The 22,517-nt window shown below is 36.8% G+C and overlaps 1 protein-coding gene across 3 annotated transcripts; it reads left to right on the plus strand.

Annotated features, from left to right (window-relative positions):
• The first annotated feature begins 763 nt into the window (after positions 1–763).
• LOC105061577 (probable potassium transporter 14) lies at positions 764–14,663 on the plus strand. 3 transcript variants are annotated; one of them, XM_010945673.4, is made up of 10 exons: positions 764–1,392; positions 1,754–1,982; positions 2,116–2,364; positions 2,549–2,599; positions 6,325–6,585; positions 9,460–9,512; positions 9,624–9,738; positions 9,979–10,233; positions 10,363–10,885; positions 13,714–14,663. In XM_010945673.4, exons 1-10 carry the CDS (start codon positions 1,144–1,146, stop codon positions 14,237–14,239), a joined length of 2,511 nt encoding a protein of 836 aa, XP_010943975.1. In that variant the 5' UTR covers positions 764–1,143; the 3' UTR covers positions 14,240–14,663. The 3 variants fall into 3 exon arrangements, with proteins under 3 accessions (XP_010943975.1, XP_073115594.1, XP_029116684.1); XM_073259493.1 differs by having other exon boundaries at positions 1,002–1,392; positions 13,655–13,852; XM_029260851.2 differs by lacking the exon at positions 13,714–14,663 and adding an exon at positions 12,421–12,545 and having other exon boundaries at positions 1,002–1,392.
• The last annotated feature ends 7,854 nt before the right edge of the window (positions 14,664–22,517 follow it).

A 22,517-nucleotide genomic window follows, 5' to 3' on the forward strand; every position in this document is an offset into this window, starting at 1 on the left:
AATATCAATGGGTTATAAAAATATATATCTTTATTTATTTTAAATAAATAAAAATATAAATTAAATACTGAAAGTATAAATATGAATAAGGCATAAATCAGATAATTAAATATTATAATTATATAATAAAAATATTACTAAATAAATGATAAATTAAATTAATAGAATAATAATATGATTACATATATTTAAAAATTTTATGAATAATATATAAAATTAAATGAAATTATAAATAAACTCATATATTCAAACGGATAATGTGACAAATATGGATACAGATACTAATGAATGTCTTGTTCAACTTTCTATCGGTATTCAGTTAGATCTAAATACGATAATAGATTGGATATTCATCCAATTCACTTTAATTTTATATTAAAAAGAGTTAAAAATAAATATTTAAAATATATATTTTTTAAAAGAGAAGATTAAAAAAAAAGAGGAAGGATAGATGGAAGGATTTAAAAATGATTAAAAATAAAAATAATAAAAAATAATGAGTTTAAAAAAGAGTTTCATGAAATTGCTTTATATAAAATATAATTTTTAATTAAATATAATAAAATAAATAAATAAAATTAAATATGATTTTAAAAAAATTACATCCCATCCATCCATAGTATGTTTATAAGCTAGTTTAGGTAAAACTGAAAAAAAAAAAAAAAATTCCCGTTCACAGCCTTGTACGGCGGCGGTTAATGTTTTAACTGTTACGGAGATACCCAAACCGTCATGACGGTCCTCACTGGAAAACCAGAACGTTGGGCTCGTGGTTTCAGGGTTTCTGCGATGGTAATGCTTGCAGAGGTTTTCTCCGTGGAAAGGGTCTCCGTCGGTACGGTTCTCGATTATCTATATTTCCCAAGATTTATCTCTCCGAAAATCCGATCCCTTTGATTCTTGATAGTTTTCTCTGTTGCGAGCTGTTGTTCGATTCGGAGGCCATCGACATCGAATCACAAAATCCCTCTCTTTTCCCTTCACTACTTCTGATGGGATTCCCTTTTCGCTAGATTCCGATCTCTCTTTCGCTATCTCTTCGAACCTTTTCTTGACTTCCCCTGTTCCAATCGTTTCTTGGGTTCAAGTTACGGGTTTTGATGTTTTAAAGGTTTTTCCTCGGGATAATTTGAGTCGGATTGGATGGTGGAAGGCTCAGAGAGGGAGAATGGGAACCTGGTGAAGATGGATTCCACGGAATCTCGGTGGGTCTTCCAGAGCGAGGAGGAAGAGGGCTCGGAGGAAGAAGGGGAGGAATCATCGCGTCGAACGAGTTACGAGTCAGAAGAAGAAGATAATGTGGAGCAGCGGCTGATTAGGACCGGTCCCCGGATCGATTCCTTTGACGTGGAGGCCCTCGAGGTCCCCGGAGCCAACAGGAACGAGTACGAGGTATGATTAGGGCTTGCATTCTTTGTTAACTGGATCTTACTTTTCGTCAAAATCTATATCTTGATTTATCCAGTGTGCTGTCTAGTTTAATTTGATAGTTTATGGACAAAGAACCTTCAAAGGTTGAATCTAAACTATGTTGGCTTCATAGATTTTTTTTTTCCCTCTTGTTTGGTCACTGTTAGAAATTGGCAAGTATTGCTAGTTTGGATTATTTATGCATCCATACGGCTCACATTTGTGAATGATTAGTTTGTGATCTCCTGAGCTCATGAAGTGTCACTTCTGTAAAATTTGAGGTCCTCAAAATTGTGTTATTATGCAAATAAATTCTTTCTAATATTTTTGTGCTCAATTGCAGGAGTTTAGTTTGGGCAGGAACATTGTACTTGCTATCCAGACACTTGGAGTGGTATTTGGGGATGTCGGGACCAGCCCACTGTACACTTTTGATGTGATGTTCAACAAATATAATATTAGTGCGAAAGAAGATGTTCTTGGAGCACTCTCTCTCGTTTTATATACTTTGATTCTGATACCGCTGGTGAAATATATCTTCATTGTTCTCTGGGGTAATGATGATGGCGAAGGTATGCAAGAGGTTGTAAATATTGACTTGCTTTTAGTCCCCGTTGTATTCAGATATTGTGTTCTAAGAGTTTCAGTGCCATTTTATTCCCCCTGCTTTCGTTTCCTTTCTTTTCCTTTTTTTTTTTTTTGCAGGGGGCACATTTGCTTTGTATTCATTGATATGCAGGAATGCAAAGGCAAGTCTTCTCCCAAACCAGTTGCCTTCTGATGCTCGCATATCAAGTTTCCGGCTCAAGGTCCCATCACCAGAGCTTGAGAGGTCTCTAAAGATTAAGGAATGTCTCGAGACTTCATTAACATTGAAAAAGCTACTTCTAATGCTGGTGCTCTTTGGCACTTCCATGGTCATAGCAGATGGAGTTGTCACCCCTGCAATGTCAGGTGTGATGCTGTTTTACCTTGTACTCTCATCGGTATAGATAAAAATGCTTCTTAACAAACTCTTGGTGAATATGATAACCTCAACCAGTTTTCTCACCTAAAGGAATCTGTAGAATATATATTCTTTATCTATTTGCTTATAATTATTTAGTTCTTTCATTTGTTTCCTTTTTAAACATTACAGTCATGTCAGCTGTGAGTGGACTGAAGGTTGGAATAGCTAGTGTTGAACAAGGTAAACCTCTGATTTTAATTACTTATATTGAAAAATCTTGGACTTCTTTCTTCCAGGATATTATGCTTAACCAACCTGTGAGACATGAGCATGTGATGTTCTTATTATTTCATTGCAATTTTCTGTTATTAATTTAACACCAGATTTTTTTTTTTTACCACTCCATGCTTGCAGGAGATGTCATGCTGCAGTTTATTTGTTAAACATGACAGTTTTGATGGCTGAATTGAAAAGTCTAGGAAGTAGTCTCAAGTACTTTCACAATCTGTATAGTGGAAGGCATTTGAAGCATGCATTTACTTTATAAGAATCACTTTATTTTTGCATTTGGTTAGTCACTGATATGTGTATATTTTTTACAAAAAGATGATGGTGAGACATGGGGAAGTCGATTCAGTATATTCCTGATAAATCCAAAACCTTCCTAATCCTACCTACTAATCAAACTAGGATTCTTCTGACACATATATACTAAAAACCAGTATTCTGAATCGAGAAGAATATCTACATTCCCAATTAAAGGATATCCTTATTCTTATGTGTTTCGGACTTACCAAGATTTTTAAAACATTTTACTGGTTTTCATCTTTAACTAAGCTCGACATGGATAATATAAATTAAAAACAGCTCATTCCAATATATGTCATTTGCTTCTGCTTCATGGAGCTTGTTTCCAAATCATCATGATGAATTGCGACTCCATGGTCTGATGATGGAGACTGATATAAATCCTTTGTCTGATCAATTGTTTTCTCGGTCCCTATGTAATCTAGATCTGGATTATAGTTGCAGTCTTTCATTGGTTGGATGAAATAAAACAGTGGATGAATCACATAGAATATGAATTAATTGTCTTATTTGACCTTATTCTTGATCATCTGCTCTTTGATGGATGTAATTTGCAGAGTACTCTTGTGAATCAATCACCTTATCTTCAATGAATGATTTATCCACTATCCTTGATTCTTTTTCTGAATGATCTTCAAACGTAGGATCCTGAAGTTTTGTGTCTTTGTTAGTAAGATCATTGCATCATTGGCTAATAGGCGTCTGATGATTGGGCATTTAGTTGTTCCATTAATTGTGATCGAATTTGTCATTGCTGGCTTTGTAGCAAAATTGAGTGTTCAAATGCCACATTGGTCTACCTTATGTTATCATTTGCCCCAAACACTAGCCTCCTCTTGAATAGCCAAAATGGGATATTGAGAATGACTTTAATTTGTGGGACTTGCTGTAGCTTTTATTTTGATTTTATGGATTGATTGATTCAAGCATTCCTGAGTTGTGGCCTTCCAGGTACTCTGCATGGTTAACCATACCTTTTTTGCCATGGATATGATGTAAATAATTGCTCGAGAAAGGAGTCACTCTGATCAGCCTTTGATATCTTCCATGTGGATAACCAGTCCTTATACCAGTTTTGCTGCTTACATTATAAGTATACATGCTTTGCTGATCCTAACATCATCTTGGATTCTTTTGTGGTAGCAGAATATCATCTACTCATGATATGATTGCTTTCACTCTGTCAGAGTCTATGGTTATAAATGATTATAGCTAGGGTGGCACATGACCTCCCAACCCGATAGAGATCCAACTGAAGATAAGCAGATCTGTGTTTAACATAAATAGGTTCAAGTCATAAACCGGTTGGCTCGACCTAACCCATTGGTTAAATGGGTTGGTTTCAGGACCTCAGGTAGAGTCCTGCCCCGCTTAACCCATTTAGACCTGTTTAATAATTGGGTTAAGTGTGGTTGGCCCGTTAATGACCCATTCATGGCCCATTTACCTTTGTTAAATTGGGTTCATAGATGACTGTAGACTTGACCTATTTCCTTTAACAACCAAATAGGTTATGCGGCTCAGGTGGGTTACTTGTTTTTTATTGGGTCAGATATAGGTTTTAATTTTTGACCTGCTTAATAAACAGGGTGGGTTCAGATTGGCAATTGTTCTCTAAAACCTGCATCTCAACCCAGCCCAAATCTGACCCTACTGAACCTACTGCCACTAATTAAAGGAATTTTTTCAGTAGTCCTACAAGTTGAAGGAGCATTTCCTCAAGAACATGGATTTGCATTTATGTGAGTCGTGAGCTGGTCCACTTTGTACTTTTGCCATTCTGTTTTTCTAATTTGCATTTTTTTAGGTTTTCTATATTTATTCTCAATTAGGCATAGATACATGATGCAGCAAGATGTCTCTCAGAGTCTGTACTGTGGGCTCACTCTCTTTTTTGAGGGTTAACCTGTCTATAAGTTATCTCAGTGAACTCAGCTAAGGGATCTCCCTTTTCCATTAAAATAACATTGTCGAAGCTGTTTTATTCTCAAAAACATACTGTGGTGTTTGTTGCTTGATCTGATTTAAATGTTGGAATGGGTAACATGGCAAATATTTGTTAGATTTGCTCTATTTAACATTATCTTATGGTTGAAGATTTGGTAAAAGTTAGGTGAGGATGAATTAGTTTGGGTAGAAAGATTAAAAGTGCTATCCTGAAATCCTCCTATGGATTTGATGCTTTGGTAAGTCTACTTGTTATATTATGTTTTCAAAGGTAAAGTCTGGACAAGACCAGTTTTGAGCTATATAGACGAGTAAGAACAGTAATAATGTGATGGTGGGGATTTGAAGTAAAGAATATGTGGAGGTCATGGACTGTGGATTACCTCAGTGGTCATACCCCTCGCACCTAGAACTTGAAGTTCAAGTTTTAAGTCTTGACTGGTGCATCTTCAAGATTATATAACCCAGATAATTATAATATAGGTGGAAATGAAGATGAGATTACAATTAAGCTTGATGGACAAAAGATACGGCATAGTGATTAGTTCTGTTATTTAGGATCTGTTCTACAAAATAATGGAGAGATATATGAAGATATCAGTAATAGAATTTGAGCTGAAATGGAGGGAGATATAGAGTATTATGTGATTGGCATATATCTCGGAGACTTGAGCAAATATCCTATAGAGTAGAGATAAGGCATGCTATATTGTATGGCTCATGGTGCTGGCACTAAATAGGGTTCACGAAAGCAAGTTGGATATGGCAAAAATGAGAATGTTAAGATGGGTGTATGGTAAAACTAAGGATAGAATGAGAAATGAATATATTATAGGAACTATATAAGTTGCACAAATTATGGACAAAGTGGTGGAAAATCGATTGAGATGATATGGACATGTATAACAAAGATTTAAGGAGGCTTGGGTAAGAAGAGGTATTTTAGTTTGTGTTGAAGGTTGTAAGGAAAGGAGGAGAAGACCTAATGTAACATGGATGGAGGCGACCCTAATTAGTTGGGGAAAGCTTGGATGGTTTTGGTTATGGCTATAGCTATGGTTTGTTCACTCGAACATAAGCATGTATCAAACATTTATAGACTTATGTAGATGAATTCATGCTACCATTTTGGAAATTCCATATCATATAAATATACTGTATCCTTCACCTATCAACTTCATGAATAATATCTCAAGAATCTGTCTTTTCAAGACAGACTTATGCTCTTGTTCTTGACATTTCTGGTTTTTCCTAGGGAGGTGAGCCTGTCTACCATCATTCTTTTGCTTGATCATTATGCCATCGACTTTTTGACATTTTTAATGGAAACTGAATTGTAAACCTGGATAGTGCTTTATTTTATTTAGGTTCTTCTCTCTCAGGTTGTATTGCTGCACTTATTTATTTCAATTTTCCTGTTATTATTGCAGGTGAAGTGGTGATGATTTCGGTTGCATTTCTTATAGTCCTGTTCAGTGTACAGAGGTTTGGCACTAGCAAAGTGGGGCTAGCAGTGGGCCCTGCTTTGTTCATATGGTTTTGCTCTCTTGGGGGCATTGGGATCTACAACCTTCTTAAATATGGCACTAAAGTTTTGAGGGCATTTAACCCTGTTTACATCTATCAATTTTTTAAGAGAAATCCAACTCAGGCTTGGATGTCTCTTGGGGGTTGTCTTCTATGTGCAACGGGTAAGGATGCGATTCAATATCAGTTAGGTCATTTTATAAATAATTCTATTAGTTACTATTTGAAATTTTGAACAATCTGATTGTGCTGTGTGGAGAAAAGGTGGATGGCATGCTATCTTTTTTTCCCTTGCAAATTTATCTTATATTGGAAAAGTACTACTGTATCATGCTTCAAGTCAGTGGCTCAGAAATACTGAGTGGATATGTATCTTATAGGAGAGTAATGTTTGTTCCTCAAAATTCATGTGTTTACCCAAATACTCTTAAAATAAAATAAACCATGGAGGTTGTCCATTGTTATGTCGAGGTCCACTTCTTTTCTGGAATCTAATTAAAACATGTATGTTGTTTCATTGAAGATCCTTGATATTCATGCATGCCAAATTCAAAAGTCATGAGATTGCTGTTGGCATCTGTTTATTCCACATTCTTTTTCTTTTTGCTTAGTTTATTATTGTAAAATGAATATACAATTCAGGAAGTAGGAAACTGCATGCTGGTTATAGTTTACTGTTCCAGGATTTTATATAAACAGACATGTAAGTATTAGGCATAAGAGATCAAGGGGTCCAAAGGGACTAAAGCTGGGACTTATAGGGTTTTGGATTTTGCTGGAGAGAACAGGGGTGGTGCCTTTGCTACAATTTCTGGGGGTAATGCCATCAAGATTGCAGGACCATATGTGTCAGGAATGCTGATAGAATTATTATTGAAATTTCCAACTTGGAGTATTTTCTAGTTCTTTGACTTCCATGTGTGCATTTGATTGTTTTGGAACCATCTTCATATAATATAACTTGAACACTGATCATCCTGTGAGCAATTTGAATTAGAACTGTAAGATATTGTTCAGATCAGAAGTTTTGATGAAACCTTATTTTGCATCTCTGCAAGAAATTGTGTCAAGGTAGGATATAGAAACTCTTTCATCAGTGCCATGCCATAAATTGGCCAAAACAAAAATAAGTTTGTTCTCACCATTGATGAGTGAGACCAGAGATAACTTTTTGAAACACACAAGAGCCATCAAGGTTGCACGGCAACAATCAATATATATCACAAATGCTGAGAGAACTATTATTGAAATTTCCAACTTAATTCTAAATTAAATGATAAAAGTTTCTAGTTCTTTTACTTTTTGGTCTGAGTTACTTTGATTGTTTCAGAACTATCTTCATATCATATAACTTGAACACTGATCATCCTATGAGCGATTTTAAATCAGAACTGTAAGACTTCGATCAGATCTGAGGTTTGATGAACCTTATTTTGCATCTCTGTGAGAAAATTGTATCAAGGTAGGATATAGAAGCTCTATGTCATTAGTGCCATGCCATAAATTGGCTAAAAATAAGTTTGTTCTTACCATCAGTGAGTGAGACCAGAAGTAAATTTTTAGGGCTCCACTGTGATAATCTAGTGGTGGAAAGAAGTATTAGAAATGAAGAAATATATGTAAATGATGAAAGAATAGATTGTTCTTGTCGACCTTTTAACCTTTGCTGTGGTACCATTTATAACTCTACATCTCTTTGATAGTATAAAATGCATTTTAATTGCACTATGCAATAAGAAGAGAAAATGAAAATTATGGGATCATAGAGCATATAGGGATACAAAGAAAAGATGATGATAAAAAGGATGAGGAAAGGAATAAGTGCAGACATCTGTAAGAATATATATATATATATATATATATATATATATATATATAGAGAGAGAGAGAGAGAGAGAGAGAGAGAGACTAAATGGTCATACTCTGATATATAATGTACTTTAGATTCTAATAATTACTGCTTGATTACATAATCGAGGGCCCAACAAATCATACCTGAATCTTCTTACAAGGAATAAAAATGCTTGCAGAAAAATGCATATGAGAGCTAGAACCTAGATGCTAGCTTTTAGTAGAAGGGTTGATGGCTTGATGCAACTATAATGTCTTGAACTATGATAATTCTACGTAATCTAACAAAATTAAAAGGCAACAGGTTAAGAAGTTTCTGGTATGGCCATTTTTTGAAAAATATAGACTACTAGTTGAGTCATCATCACCCATATACCTAGGAGTCATTAATTATGGTTGAAGAATTATAATCATTTTGGAAGTATTCTCAATACCATGAGAGTAAGGAAGAAACATCTTTCCAAATTTATAGATTATGTGTAAAACAAAGTAAAATTTGAAATGCCTATTGCATTTTTGTACAAACTCTAAAACCAGAACGAAAATCAGTCACTGAAGTATTCAAAATATTTCAAGTTAATATTATGATCAAACTAGATATACTTTATATGGTTCTTCTTCAATCAAAGACTCCTTATTTGATCAAACTAGGGGATGCAGATAGCTTTGATGAAAATTAAAATTAAACTTACTTTAGATGTCACTTGAGTGCCCTAGTCAAATAATTAATATCACATGAATATGAAAATTATGTGCAAGAAACTGAAATGGCTTGCCTGCCTTTAAGTTCTGTACAGGAGGATACTTCAATAGTATCTATACCGGGGTTGCTATATCAGTGCATATCACTCTGCACCGTGCTTACCATATTGTATTGATACCAAACTGAGACTCGATATAGATGGTGTGACTCGGTATGCCGTATTGACCCCGTAACACGCATACCAACACTGTACCAACATAGTATCAGTATAAGATCTGGTGCCGAGATGATAAACCTTGATCCAAACAATTAACATTGCATCAATATAAAAATTATGTACAAGAAGAAACTGACTTATCGCCAGCCATGAAGTCTCTATACTTCAGCAGGATCCTTCCATAGCTCCTACATTGCAGGTTAATTAATTATGTATATTCACTATGATGAAATATGACTGTCATTTGCATTATTGGTCACATTTCAGGGTCTGAGGCAATGTTTGCAGATCTTTGCTACTTCTCTGTTAGGTCAGTTCAGGTAAGGTGTAGCTAAAGTTCACTTATTATCTTCTTCTGGTGTACCTTCCGTAGTTGTTTGAAATCTTGTTCACTTTTCACACACTCTGATTGATTTAGCTGTCTGTTGCAGTTGACCTTTATATTTCTGGTTCTGCCTTGCCTTCTGCTGGGATACCTTGGTCAGGCTGCATTTCTTATGGAAAACTTAACTGAAAATCAGCAGGTCTTCTTTTCATCAATTCCAAGTAAGCTAGATTGATTCATTGCTTTTCTTGTCTTTCTTTTCTTTCCTTAAGTGACTCTTTTTACATACAAGTATGATCTGTCATATAATTAATGATTATATATGAACTAGATCATAATTCACTTAAACATAAAAAACACTGTTGAGGTCTAAATCCTCTCACTCTAGAGGTTTCAGGTTTTCTTTTACTTTTGTGGTTTAATAGATACTTAAAAGAAGATTATGTGATGTGTAATTGCAGGCGGAGCTTTCTGGCCAGTCTTCTTCATAGCCAATATAGCTGCATTGATTGCAAGTCGGGCAATGACAACAGCTACATTTTCATGCATAAAGCAATCAACAGCTCTTGGTTGTTTTCCACGCTTAAAAATTATTCACACATCTCGGAAGTTCATGGGCCAGATATATATTCCAGTGATAAACTGGTTTTTGCTGGTTTCCTGCCTGGCATTTGTTGCCGCCTTTGGAAGCATCAATGAGATTGGCAATGCATATGGTATTTAAAATCAGACTGAACTTCACCCCTATCCAAAGAAATGTTATCTTTTTCTTGCACAAACTACTGTTATTGTTTTTCATGCATTAATCTGCCTTACGTTCCTCTCATATTGGATCTATCCTGCAGGCATTGCCGAGCTTGGAGTGATGATGATGACTACAATCTTAGTAACTATAATTATGCTTCTGATATGGCAGATTAACATCATCATTGTGTTATGCTTTCTCACCTTCTTTCTAGGGGTGGAATTACTTTTCTTCTCTTCAGTTTTGGGCAGTGTGGGAGATGGAAGCTGGGTCTTATTGGTCTTTGCAGCCGTATTGTTTATGATTATGTACATATGGAATTATGGCAGCAAGCTGAAGTATGAAACTGAAGTAAAACAGAAGCTTTCGATGGATTTGATGATGGAGTTGGGCTGCAATCTTGGTACCATTAGAGCCCCTGGAATTGGCTTGGTTTACAATGAGCTGGTGAAAGGAATCCCTGTAATCTTTGGTCACTTTCTGACCACCTTGCCAGCAATTCATTCGATGATCATATTTGTGTGCATAAAGTATGTACCAGTTCCTGTGGTGCCTCAGAATGAAAGGTTTCTCTTTCGGCGGGTCTGCCCGAAAAGCTATCACATGTTTCGTTGCATTGCTAGGTATGCTGAACTCCTAATCTTTGGAAATGGCAATTATGGTAACAACTCTTTAAAGCATATTATAACAGTCATAATATTCTTTTCGGAAAATTTTTGAAACACTTTTTTTTTAAAAATTTCAGTATCTGTTATTTTATGGTGTACTTGTCATAACATTTTTGAACTGTTACCTGACCTGGTCACTGTCCGAAAATTTTCATGGATCACCTAATGTTCTTTTGCTATATTGGTTTCTTTGCCTTTCATGAATATCGAGAAGGATTATACTGCACATCATACATCAGTCTTCAACAGATAGATGCTTAGTACCCAAAAAAAGGGTACAGTGTATAAATATTAATTACCAAAAACCAGTCGAAGTTATCATGTGCATGATTAGGGAATGATGACAGGCTTCTCATGGAGCCATGCACAATCCTTTTAGTTATGATTTCTTTCAGATTTGATTAGACTAAGTCTGTGGTCTGGTGTGTTCTTATTATCTATAGATACATCAATCATCAATAATACATATTTCTATTAGCACCAAAAAAAAAAAAGAAAAGAAAAGTAAATAAGTATTTAATCACCAAAAACCAATGGATATAATCATGTGCACAATTAGAGAATGATGACAGCCTTTGCACAGGGCCATGCACAACCATAGCTAGTGTCCCATTTTGATATCTATAGTCCTTATAGTTGGTTAAATTAAGTCTGATGTCCGGCTGTTTCATCTGTAGTGGACTTATTTCCTATTTTCTATCCAGAAATCTTTAGGGATCTTGTCACTAATGTGTAAGGTTAGCTAGCAGGCAACTTGAACCCCTTAAAGAATAAATATGATAATGTAGTGGCTGGCCATAGCTGTTAATGAAGGTTGGCCATGAGCTTACAAATAAAAGTTGTGAAAGAAAACGTATGTTTTCTCCCTTACCCCATCTTTTAACTAACTTGGTCCCCCATCTTTACTTCCTATTAGTTTTCCCTAAGCTGCTACAATCATCTTCTGCTTCTCCATCTTTCTTTCCCACCTTTGTCTCATTTCTTGAGCTTTATTCCACTTTCTTCTGCAAATAAAAATCAGAAAATACATTAAGTTGGGTGCAGAAAGAAAAGATAGCTTTTAGCTCTCTGCAAGCTCAAGGTCTTATCAGATTTTGGCATACATAAGTGAAGATGAACATACTGCACGTTATATAATAATCTTAGACAACAGATAAATGTCCTGACAACATTTTGTTTAAAAAATTGCAGAAAGTTGCAATTTTCAACAAAAACTGAAAATAACTAAAATTGGGTCATTATGCGTTATTATGTATTATTAGTATGCATTCCCAATAACTTTCTAGTTCATACATTGCCAATGGATGCATACCCATGATGTACTGATTAATAGATACCCTTGGATTGGTCAACGAGAGCAAACTGTTTGTTTGTTGACACCCAGCTGTCTGCAACAACTGACTCATCAATTGTAACCCCTTGATGCATTTGACATTGTCTTTTGGGATGTTTGTAGCTTGTCTTGAGAATGATTAATAATTGTGATGCAGCATGAAGAGTGAAGAGCCCTTTGACCAGCCAGATTAAACTTTGAATCAACCCACAAATTGAAGGCAAACTGGACTGAAGAACCTTTCATTCAGTGAAGAAAGCTCTCTTCAAAATTTTGTGTTAGTATATCAAGACAAATCAACTCTTTAGAGTTCATACAATAAATTAGAAGCATACATAGGACATGACTGTTAATGAGGGTGTTAAACCCAGTACAAAATCATACTAGAATAGGACCCAATAATAAGGAAACAGGCCAGGATTTTTCAACAAATATAGAAACCTGGGTACTCCCTGTGGTGCATCACTCGAGAATACTATTTTCATATCATTTATTTTTAAATCCAAAAATTTATCACAACTGATCTTATGGTGCTGCTTTTTCCTGATTCCATTTCTGTGTGCCTGTTTGCTTGCTATACCGATAAATTTCTTATTTCCTGAGTCAGTTGTTTTAGGCGAGTAAATCGATGCAAGATCAAACTAACCATCTAATGGTTCAAGTAGAAACTAGAAATTTGTTCACATGCATATTTTACACAATCTAGTTTTCTATGTGCAAAATTGGCATTACTCTTCTAAATATTATTATTAATTACAAAGTTGATAATTTATTTTTATCGTAACTGTAATCTTAAGCATCACACCCTGTGCCACGATCCAGTGTTTGTTTTCAGGATCCACATCAGTCTGTCACTCTTATAATAGGTGGCCTCAGTTGTTCCCGCTAACCTTTTTCATATCCTTTCCAACAGCTTCTATTATGGTATCTATTATCCCCTCCTCTTTCTAGACTGTCTAGTACATATATTGGAACACCCTCTTTCTAGGCCACCTCAGGTTCTCATTGCATGTGCATATGCTATCTCAATCAGTTGTCTTCTCGTCCTCCATTGGTGTAATCCTTTCGTGTCCTCTGTAATACCTTTCAATAAGTTTTTGTTTTTTAGTTTTTCCAAATATTAATTGGTATTGTCATTTCTACTACATTCAAATATTCAATTTGTTTGCTTAGACTGCTAATGCTGACAAACTTGGTTCTAGACTGAAAAATTCATTGCATTCTTTGGCGCTTTGGGGTATGAATATACTATTAAGCTCTGCTTTTATATCTATGAACTATGCGAGGCAGTTTTTCTGCAGTATCAAGCAAATGACTTGGTTGAATGGTTTTGTGGTGTTAAATTCACTCATTGTGTGGAGTATGATAATTGTACTTGTGCCATCATGCAGAAGCACATGATGTTCAAGACCTCTCTATGAACTTATTCCAGAATGGTTGCTTGATTTAGGTATGGCTACAAGGATGTGCGCAAAGAACATCACCAGACATTTGAACAGCTTCTAATTGAGAGTCTTGAGAAATTTATACGTCGAGAAGCCCAAGAACGTTCCTTAGAGAGTGATGAGGATGATGACACAGATCCTGAAGAAGAGCAAGCACTTTCCAGAGTTCTTGTAGCTCCCAATGGCAGTGTGTATTCTCTTGGTGTCCCACTGCTGGCTGATTATAGCTGCATTCAAAAGCAAAGCTCGGAAGCGAGCACGTCCTTTGATGAACCTCCTGGTGAAGTACAGTCAGATTCAGCACAGAGCCTTAAGCGGGAACTCTCATTCATACACAAGGCTAAAGAGTCGGGGGTTGTTTACCTTCTCGGACATGGTGACATAAGAGCTAGAAAGGATTCCTGGTTTATTAAGAAGTTGGTTATAAATTACTTTTATGCCTTCCTGAGAAAAAATTGCAGAAGAGGGATTGCAACATTAAGTGTTCCCCACACAAATTTGATGCAGGTAGGCATGACTTACATGGTGTGAGTGTTTTTATTGCTGCTTTTTCACTTGAAGTACTAACGGGCAGTCAGATACACAAGGCCTTCAGTGGCATTCAGGGATGGTTTCAATTTTTGATCTTTGGAACTAAATGAGAACTGAAATTTGCTCCATTGGAAGAGAGGAAGACAGAGAGCTTATCATATGTATCTCTGAAGATATAAGGCAAAGAGTATCCCTTGTATTTCACAATGATACGTTGGTCTTATTGCATCAACTTTCTTTCCGTAGCATCTTTCTCCCTTGTCTTCAAAAAAGAGCCATCTATAAACGGTTGTATTTCCACTTGTTAGGATGCAATATGTGTGGATGCTTGCTTTTGGTGATTTTCTGTGAAGCAGCTAGAACATTGTTCACTAATTCATTCACCACCGTGAAGGCTTATGAATGATTTTATTTTGCTCTGCTATATTTATGGGACGAGTTCTATTCATTATATATGAATGTCCTGATTTAGATTTGGCAGTTGTTGCTGAACTTTTACTAATGGCCTGGCCTAGCAATGCATCACAGGTTCATTGTGCATTAATCTGGTCAAGCAGTGCCAGTTTTAACTTTAGCATAAGCCTTGAATCGTTCATCACAAATCTCAGTGCTGAATTTGTGCCTGGCATTAATTTGCACATAGTGTTGAAAATGCACAATTCATTTATCTTTTTATCAAGATGCTTTCTTAGATGTACGTGCATCGTCTTCATTTGTCACATTGTTGCCAATTCAAGGCCTGTTTGGGATTTTTTTTTTTTTTTTTTGTTAATGTGAACTATACCAAATTATATGTATCAGGGAACCACAATGTTGCTTCAAACCCATCCCTTTGATTGTTCAACTTGTTTGTAAGATATTTAGAGTTTCTGGAACCAAAGATTTTGTGTTTTCAAAAAGAGAGAATAAAAGCATGTATGGCAGAAATTTTCTGCAAATGCTATCTTCGATGTGAATAGCCATGTGATATCTCATTAATTTATGGAGACAACAGTAAAAGGATGCCCAGCAGGCCCTCACTTTGTATGGCAGAGTTCTGTACCATGGTTTGCTGTGCTTGCAACCAGCTCACTGCGGTATTTACTGTTTCAAAAAAGATTGAATGGACTGGACTTATTTGATCTCTGCAGCAGTATTTACTGTTTCAAAAAAGATTGAATGGACTGAACTTCTTTGATCTCTGGTACACTTGCTTTACACATGATTGATAGTTTGGGCACCAATACTGACTGTGACCTTATGGTAGCAGGTGAAATGTGAAGTATTGAATCAAAGAGTAATGCTAAAGCAGCAAACAACCCTCACAGCGACCGCCAGCCGATCATGTGGCTGTCCATCCTTTTATGCTGGTGCTAAATTGGTGAGGCCCATCAACCTGTTGGCTGGCACAACTTTCATCTGCGCAATGCAAGGCTCTAAATTTTCAATCATACTCAAAATGCGTACCCAAATAAAACTTTTGTTTTCCTTTTCTTCCGGCAATCATCCAAGTTTTGACCCAGTTTGATGACCCTTGAACAATATAAGATCCCAGTTTGTAGAATGCAAGTGGTTGATACTGAATATGGATTATTAATTGAATGGCTGCGATGCATTTGAGGTGAAACAGGGATTATGTTCTGAGATTTTTTCCACTAATTACATAAGCTGGTAAACTTTTACTCTTGGCTAGTGAAGTCTCTATTTGGAGAAAATCAGAACTAAAATGAAGTGGACATGGAAGGACATGATACTGAGGCTGTGTAAATCCAATTTCAGGTTAAAAGCTGAGAAAATATCTATTTTTCTGTACTGTTGGCCAACCAACCTTTATGCCATTTATTAAGTGAACTGCAAAGTCATACTAGAGATGGAGATTCTCCTAACATTTTTTATCATTGTATCTTAGAGTAGATGGCAATTGCCCAATTCCAATGTTCAAGAATCATAATATGATTGGAAACATTTTGAAGACAAAATATGGCATGAATTATAATTCAACGAACCCATCACAAAGCTGCAATAAACCCATAAGCAATCTGCACCACCAATAAAATATCAACCAGCAAGGCCGTGTCCATATTGACAGAATTTACAGTAATTCGTGGGGTTATGGCAAGGCATTAAACTCATGGGGATCTTGAAACTAAAGCTTTGAGTAAATTATAAAAATCCTCTGGAGGATTATGTTTATTATATTTACATCCAATAATTTGGAAAACCTACATCTATATCAACTAAATTAATGATGTTAATGAAACCATTTATCTCATATAAAAAGTCAAAAAATTATCTTTGGGTGGGGAGGAGGATGCTCATATTTTCTTATATTCTTGGGTTGTTATTATGTCACTTAAGGTTATTATGATGATTTTCGAAAATTTTTCTAATGCTGTATTTGAATCTTCTTTTAGGTTACTGGTTTGGCTAATATTCTATTAAGTTACGAATTAAAGTATTGGATAAAAGTAAGCCTTAAGGGATAAGTGCAGGTTTTTTAGAACTATTGGATACAAGTGTAATTTAACCCTAATCTTGAAAGAAGATTGGGAAGGGAGGAGGGTTGTAATTTATGCTAAAACTTTTTAATTAAGACACTTGGGGGATTGTAATTTATGCTAAAACTTTTTAAGTGAGACAATTGGTATGATAATTTTGACTATCAAGATCAGACCAGGGATCTTGTCAGGACCACAAGTCCACAAAAGATGGGGCCCCCAAATTAGACCTTGGGCTACAACGTGAGCTCATCGTGGAGATTATGAAAAACCCCTACGCCACATGCATCAACCTATGCCGCCCACGCACCTCTCACAACTCAAAACACAACCAAGACATCCCTTTCGCGGAAATCCGGGCACGCATCTTACAACATCCATAGACTCCCAGCTGAGACTGGGACTGAGATAGAGGGAAGAACGGTTTAGTCTCTAACACAACGAGAACACGAGGTAGGCAAGAAGAAACATCCGTCTTGAAACATTCGTCACCTCCGAAGTCTTGCGGAAAAGAACAATTTGGGAAGAGCCGCAGAGCCCTCCGCATTCTCTCTGATAAGTCTGGAATCTCGTGACCTAACCTCCCCACTATCTGTTAGTAACTGATACTTCAAGTTGCATTCTGCTTCACCGTCTCCTACCCTGCATGCACCACATGGCCCTCGTTCTTGTAGAGATATATCGAAATGAGTGCTTGATGAATGAGGTTCATAAGAATAAGCGGCTGTGATTAGCGGTGTACATGGCCGGCCAGAATAACAGTTAGATACGGATATAAAAATTAATTATTTTTCCGGTACAACAAAATAAAATCTTAAATATGTATACAAAATGAAAATCTAAACAAAGTTACTATCTGGTCATTAACATATTGTAGCAATCATTATAGGGCAGAAACAGAGAACATGATTTGACATTTTTCAATGTTCTCCAAATTAAAATAACGTTTAAAAAAAAATTAAATTTATGTATAATTCAAAAATCATGTTGCGCTATAGTATTACTGCCATCCACCCAAAAAAAAAAAAAAAAAAAAAAATCAAATAGCACCGTTATTATTGAACTCTCATGGTCTATCATTTCTTGTTTTATAGCAGCTGATAACAACAGCAATAATTGTACTTTTATCTTCATAAAATTAGAGCTCGAGGCCGCATTTAATAATTAATGACCATTAGTTCCATTACAATAGTATAATGACAAAGAACAGATTCAAAAGAATTCTTGATGTCAAAAATATGATCAGGAACACATGCTTTTATCGAATTCCCCATATATGTATGTATGTATAACATGCACAGACCATCAGTTACCAACCTAACACAATGTTTAAGTCAAATCAAGTCTTAGACATTGCTAATCTCACATTCTCCATGCCTACTTCTGGAGCATCCCTGATGGCCAAAGTATGGATATATAGATACAATGAGCAACCTAAACTTACCTAAAAAGTGTGGTGGTACGTAGCAAGGAATTAAGTTCCACCCTGTTCCTCACCACCATGGAATATTGTCGGCTAACTTCTCTTAAATCATTCCTAATCTAATGGTATATCTTATTATTATTATTATTATTCTTACATTCCACGGCCCCATAACGGATATTACGGGATTAAAAACTGGCATGTGGGTAAGAAGGAGATCTTAGATTCCATTCACCGAGCTGGCACCGGCCGGCTCTTAGATTGGGATGATGGGCAAATTGATGTAGTGCTGTGGTCCCTGCGTCTAATCTATCATCCGTTGGGAGCCAATAATTGGGTGCCACGTGGACGGCGCTGTTCGAATCAGTACACGTTCCGTGACGACCAAAAGTCTAGTGGATGGAGCCATGAGGTGGTGGTATTGGGTGGTTAGCTGTTGATATATATATATATATATATATATATAATGGCTATCCGGAAGAAACCAAGAAACACGTTGGAAGTACATTATTTGGCAGTAGGAATATATGATAGTTTCGTTTGGGTCTACGTGTAGTTCCATTCCCTTTCCCTGCGGTATATATATACTGTCCTTTTGCGTTTAATAACAAAAAGTCTTGGTGGTTCTTGCATGTGGTTCTCGTTATTAATTTTACGAGTCACCACCTAGGTTTTAACGGTTTGTCATGAGAGGAGATCGAGTGGCAAATAAATTAACATCATGCATGGTCTTGGCAACTCCATTATTCACAAATAATGATCTCATGTAAGGACATCACAGGGCATTATATATAATGGCTATATATGAGACCATCATGATGAAGTCAAAAATTATTGTATATTTGAAATGTGGACATAAAACAGCTTGTGACAGTGAGATTGATGATTTTTCAAATGTAAAATGATATTTTTTTTAGTTCGACGTCCGACATCACTATAAGTGAGCAAGCTTAGTGTGCCACGTAAAGACAGCTAAAATTTCATGTCTTGTAATGCTTATAAGGCATATAATACAACCACTATCTTGTTAGATCATATAGTTCTATAACATAAATAAGATGCTTCAGAATTATTATTGTGATGAATATTACCTAGTTTTTAGACTAGCATAACATGATAGGAGTAGAATCAAAGGATTGCTTGGTATAAAATAGTTTTACCTATAGTCAACCACATATATAATTGGCATAAAGATATATTCTGGGTGACATTTTAAAATGAAGAACATAAATTAGAACCATGATAGTATCCCAAGAAACTAAGATTTACCTGTCCCACAAGGTGACATATATCTAAATTGTATTGAATTGTCTATCTTTTCTCAATCAAACAATTAGATGTGATTTGTTCATAATTGAGAATATAAATTGAGTGTAGAGTTGAAGTTTTAAAGAGAATTGAAGCTGGTGGTCACTTTATTTAAGCTGACTCAATCAAGTTTGTAATCTATTTGACAATGACCTCTTGTCAAGATGGGGCTTCTGTACCAATTAATTTGACTTGTTCAATAAAAATTAGATAATTTTTTATAGAGAAATTTTTTGTGCATCACAGACGGTGTGATCGTGCGCATTACTTGCGGTGATTAGTTCCTGTGAGGGACCGATGAATTTTTTTTTTTTTTTGTGCATAGCACCTTGGCTTCGCATGTGAACCAATCAAGCGGTGCACATAATTCTGTACCATCCATGGTGCATAAAAAATTTTTCATTTTTTGTACAAATTTATTAGTTAGGTGGTAGAATTAAATAATTATTACAGAAATTAAATTTTTGTAACACCAAGATATACCATCCAAGTCATAAACCAAATAACTCTTAAATGAGTAAGAAATGAAAAATATGTTGTGAAATGCACAAGAATTTTTTTTTTGAATATAAAATAAAAAATGCAAAAAACTGAAGCAAAGCTTGCAAAATTTGTTAATGATGTATCTTGTTGGGTATAAAATATCCCCAGCCGAAGTTTGTAAAAGGCCGACCCTCCAGGGCTTTTCTAGTTTTCGACTTTATGTGGTGTCTTTCTGAACTCCCTCGACCGTCCGAGCTTCTATAATACCGTCCGGACTTCTCCGACAATGAGCTTCTTCATTCATCTATCGGACTGCTCCAAATGCTCTCTGGGCTTCACTATCAGTCGATTTTCTACAGTGATCGGCTATTCTCCGAACCCCTTCTAGACTTCTTCCGGCCACGGACGACTCTACTCCGAACTTTCACCAGTCGCAAGCAGTCTACTCCGAACTTCTACTGCAGGCGGTCTACCCCAGATCTCTACTGTAAGCGAATTTCATCCGAGCCTTTACTGTAAATAAATGTCTTCCGAACTTCTATTATAGGCAGACTTCAGCCGAGCTTCTTCATTGTCGGATCCCAGCCGAGCTCCTACAGTGGACGGATCCCCGACGAGTTTCTACAACGGGACAGGCTCCACCGGCCAGGTCACTACTCCGAGCTTCCACGATAATCGATCTTCGACCGAGCTTCTACAATAAGCAGCCTCCTTTCAGCCTTCTACTAGAATCGGACTCCGTCTGGACTTCCATAGCGGATGGGTTCCGGATGAACTTCTACAACAAACGGGCTCCAGCAACTGGATTTCTACAACGACCGACCGCCTCTGGTGTCTGTCGTACCTCCCCAGCCATCAACCTTCAATAGCGTCAGCCGGACTTCAACAACACCAACCGGACTTCCACAAGATCCTCTAGACCCCTCCAGCGGACGAACCTCCCTAACGCCATCCGAAGTCCACTGCCAACCGACCCTCTGCCGGATTTCTCATGAAACCGAACTTCCCCAACAATCCCTATCCGAGCTTCTACAACAGATAACTCCCGCCTGCAGTATCAGCGCTCTAGGCACCCAACAGCAGTAGACCCGTCAGCAACCTCAGAAACATCCGAGCTTCTCCTGGATCGACAAGACAGAGAGCCATTCCGCGACGTCAGACATCCCAGCCGAGCTTCAGCCGACAGATCCAAATTCTCTGGCAAGTCACGATAATGGCCACTATCCTACTCCACTCTCTGTAGCGGATTCTGCGTGGCTCCACCACTCTCTGGCAAGTCGTGACAACAGACACCACTCCACTCTTCGTAACAAACTCCACGTGGCCTTGAACGACCCCCTGAAGCCACTACTCTCCGTAACAACTCCGCGTGGCTCTGAACGGCCCACTACCAGGCGGTTACAGATGTCGCTGTCAATCAGTTACGCTCTCCGTCTATACAAGAGACCCCTCAGATACGTTCTTCTCGAAGCTTTAAACTCTATCTCGAAACTCTGCCAAAATTTCATTTGAGTACTTTATTTCTGTTGAAGCAGAGTACTGACTTGAGCGTCGGAAGGTCGTACCGGAGCACCCCCAACTTCGGTTTAGACTTCTCTTGCAGGTCCCGACGGCGACCGCGGTCATCTTAACTCCAGCTTCTCCGATGTCGACGAAATTCTGCACCAAATATCTTATATTTTTCATCTATTTTTTTAAAATTTTTATTTCCAATAACAAAAAAGAAACCGTGTCTTCAACCCCTCCAATCCTTTCAAGGAAATTGAGTTGGAAGATAGACCAAATACCTTCTAAACTTCAACTAATTATGCGTTTCAATATAATTTTCTGGAGTAAGCACTCTAGCTTGATAGTTTTCCGCCTAACCAATTGAGCTTTTTTATGTCTCAAGCTTTAAGGTTTAAATTTCAACCGCCAAAGGGAAAAGTGTATAGAAATGATGCTTTTTTTTTTTTTTTTGGAGATGATAAAAAAACCATGATGGAAATTCAAATATTTGGATTGGTCTCCGGGACATTTGCTGATAAAAAGCTAAAAATTATTTGAATCCAACATAAGCTTCTTTCTACTTTATCTTTGAAAAAATGTGAGCAATAGGGGCCCAACTTGTTAAATTTTGTGCAGGCCATTTTCAATCTAAGAACGTGATGGAACCATGCTCGTAGTATTCTTTCATAATTGAAATCTGGTTTTTTAGATAGAAGCGAGTCAGAGAGAGCACTATGCCGCATCACCAACTAGCTGGACCTAACTAATACCATAGCACGTGTCAGCAACCCAGACTAAAAGAATCATTTTGTGCTAATTAGCCGGAGAAAAGTCTTGTTAATGGAAACTTCACCGGATAACAGAGTCGTCGAAAACCATTATTTACCACTATCATTAAAAATAAAAGCTACTTGGAGATGACTCCAGCATAGCCATTAATTACTGGAACAATAGGAAGCCTTCTTCTCAACCATCACACCCTCTCCTTCTTAACATCCTCCTTTTCTCCCAGTCTTTGGACTTTTTTGACGCTAATCATGTCTTAAGAGAAGTTAATTTCCCCATAGATTGGCTAACAAGCAAAGGTTTTGATTGTGAT

This window comes from Elaeis guineensis, chromosome 6, assembly GCF_000442705.2.
Source record: "Elaeis guineensis isolate ETL-2024a chromosome 6, EG11, whole genome shotgun sequence".
Lineage (NCBI taxonomy): Eukaryota > Viridiplantae > Streptophyta > Magnoliopsida > Arecales > Arecaceae > Elaeis > Elaeis guineensis.

Excerpts from the sequence above, each read along its gene's own strand:
- LOC105061577 (XM_010945673.4), top strand. The coding sequence starts at position 1,144 with ATGGTGGAAGGCTCAGAGAGGGAGAATGGGAACCTGGTGAAGATGGAT. Across the intron at positions 9,513-9,623 it reads TCTCTGTTAGGTCAGTTCAG|TTGACCTTTATATTTCTGGT; the intron begins GTAAGGTGTAGC and ends TGTCTGTTGCAG. Across the intron at positions 9,739-9,978 it reads CTTCTTTTCATCAATTCCAA|GCGGAGCTTTCTGGCCAGTC; the intron begins GTAAGCTAGATT and ends GTGTAATTGCAG.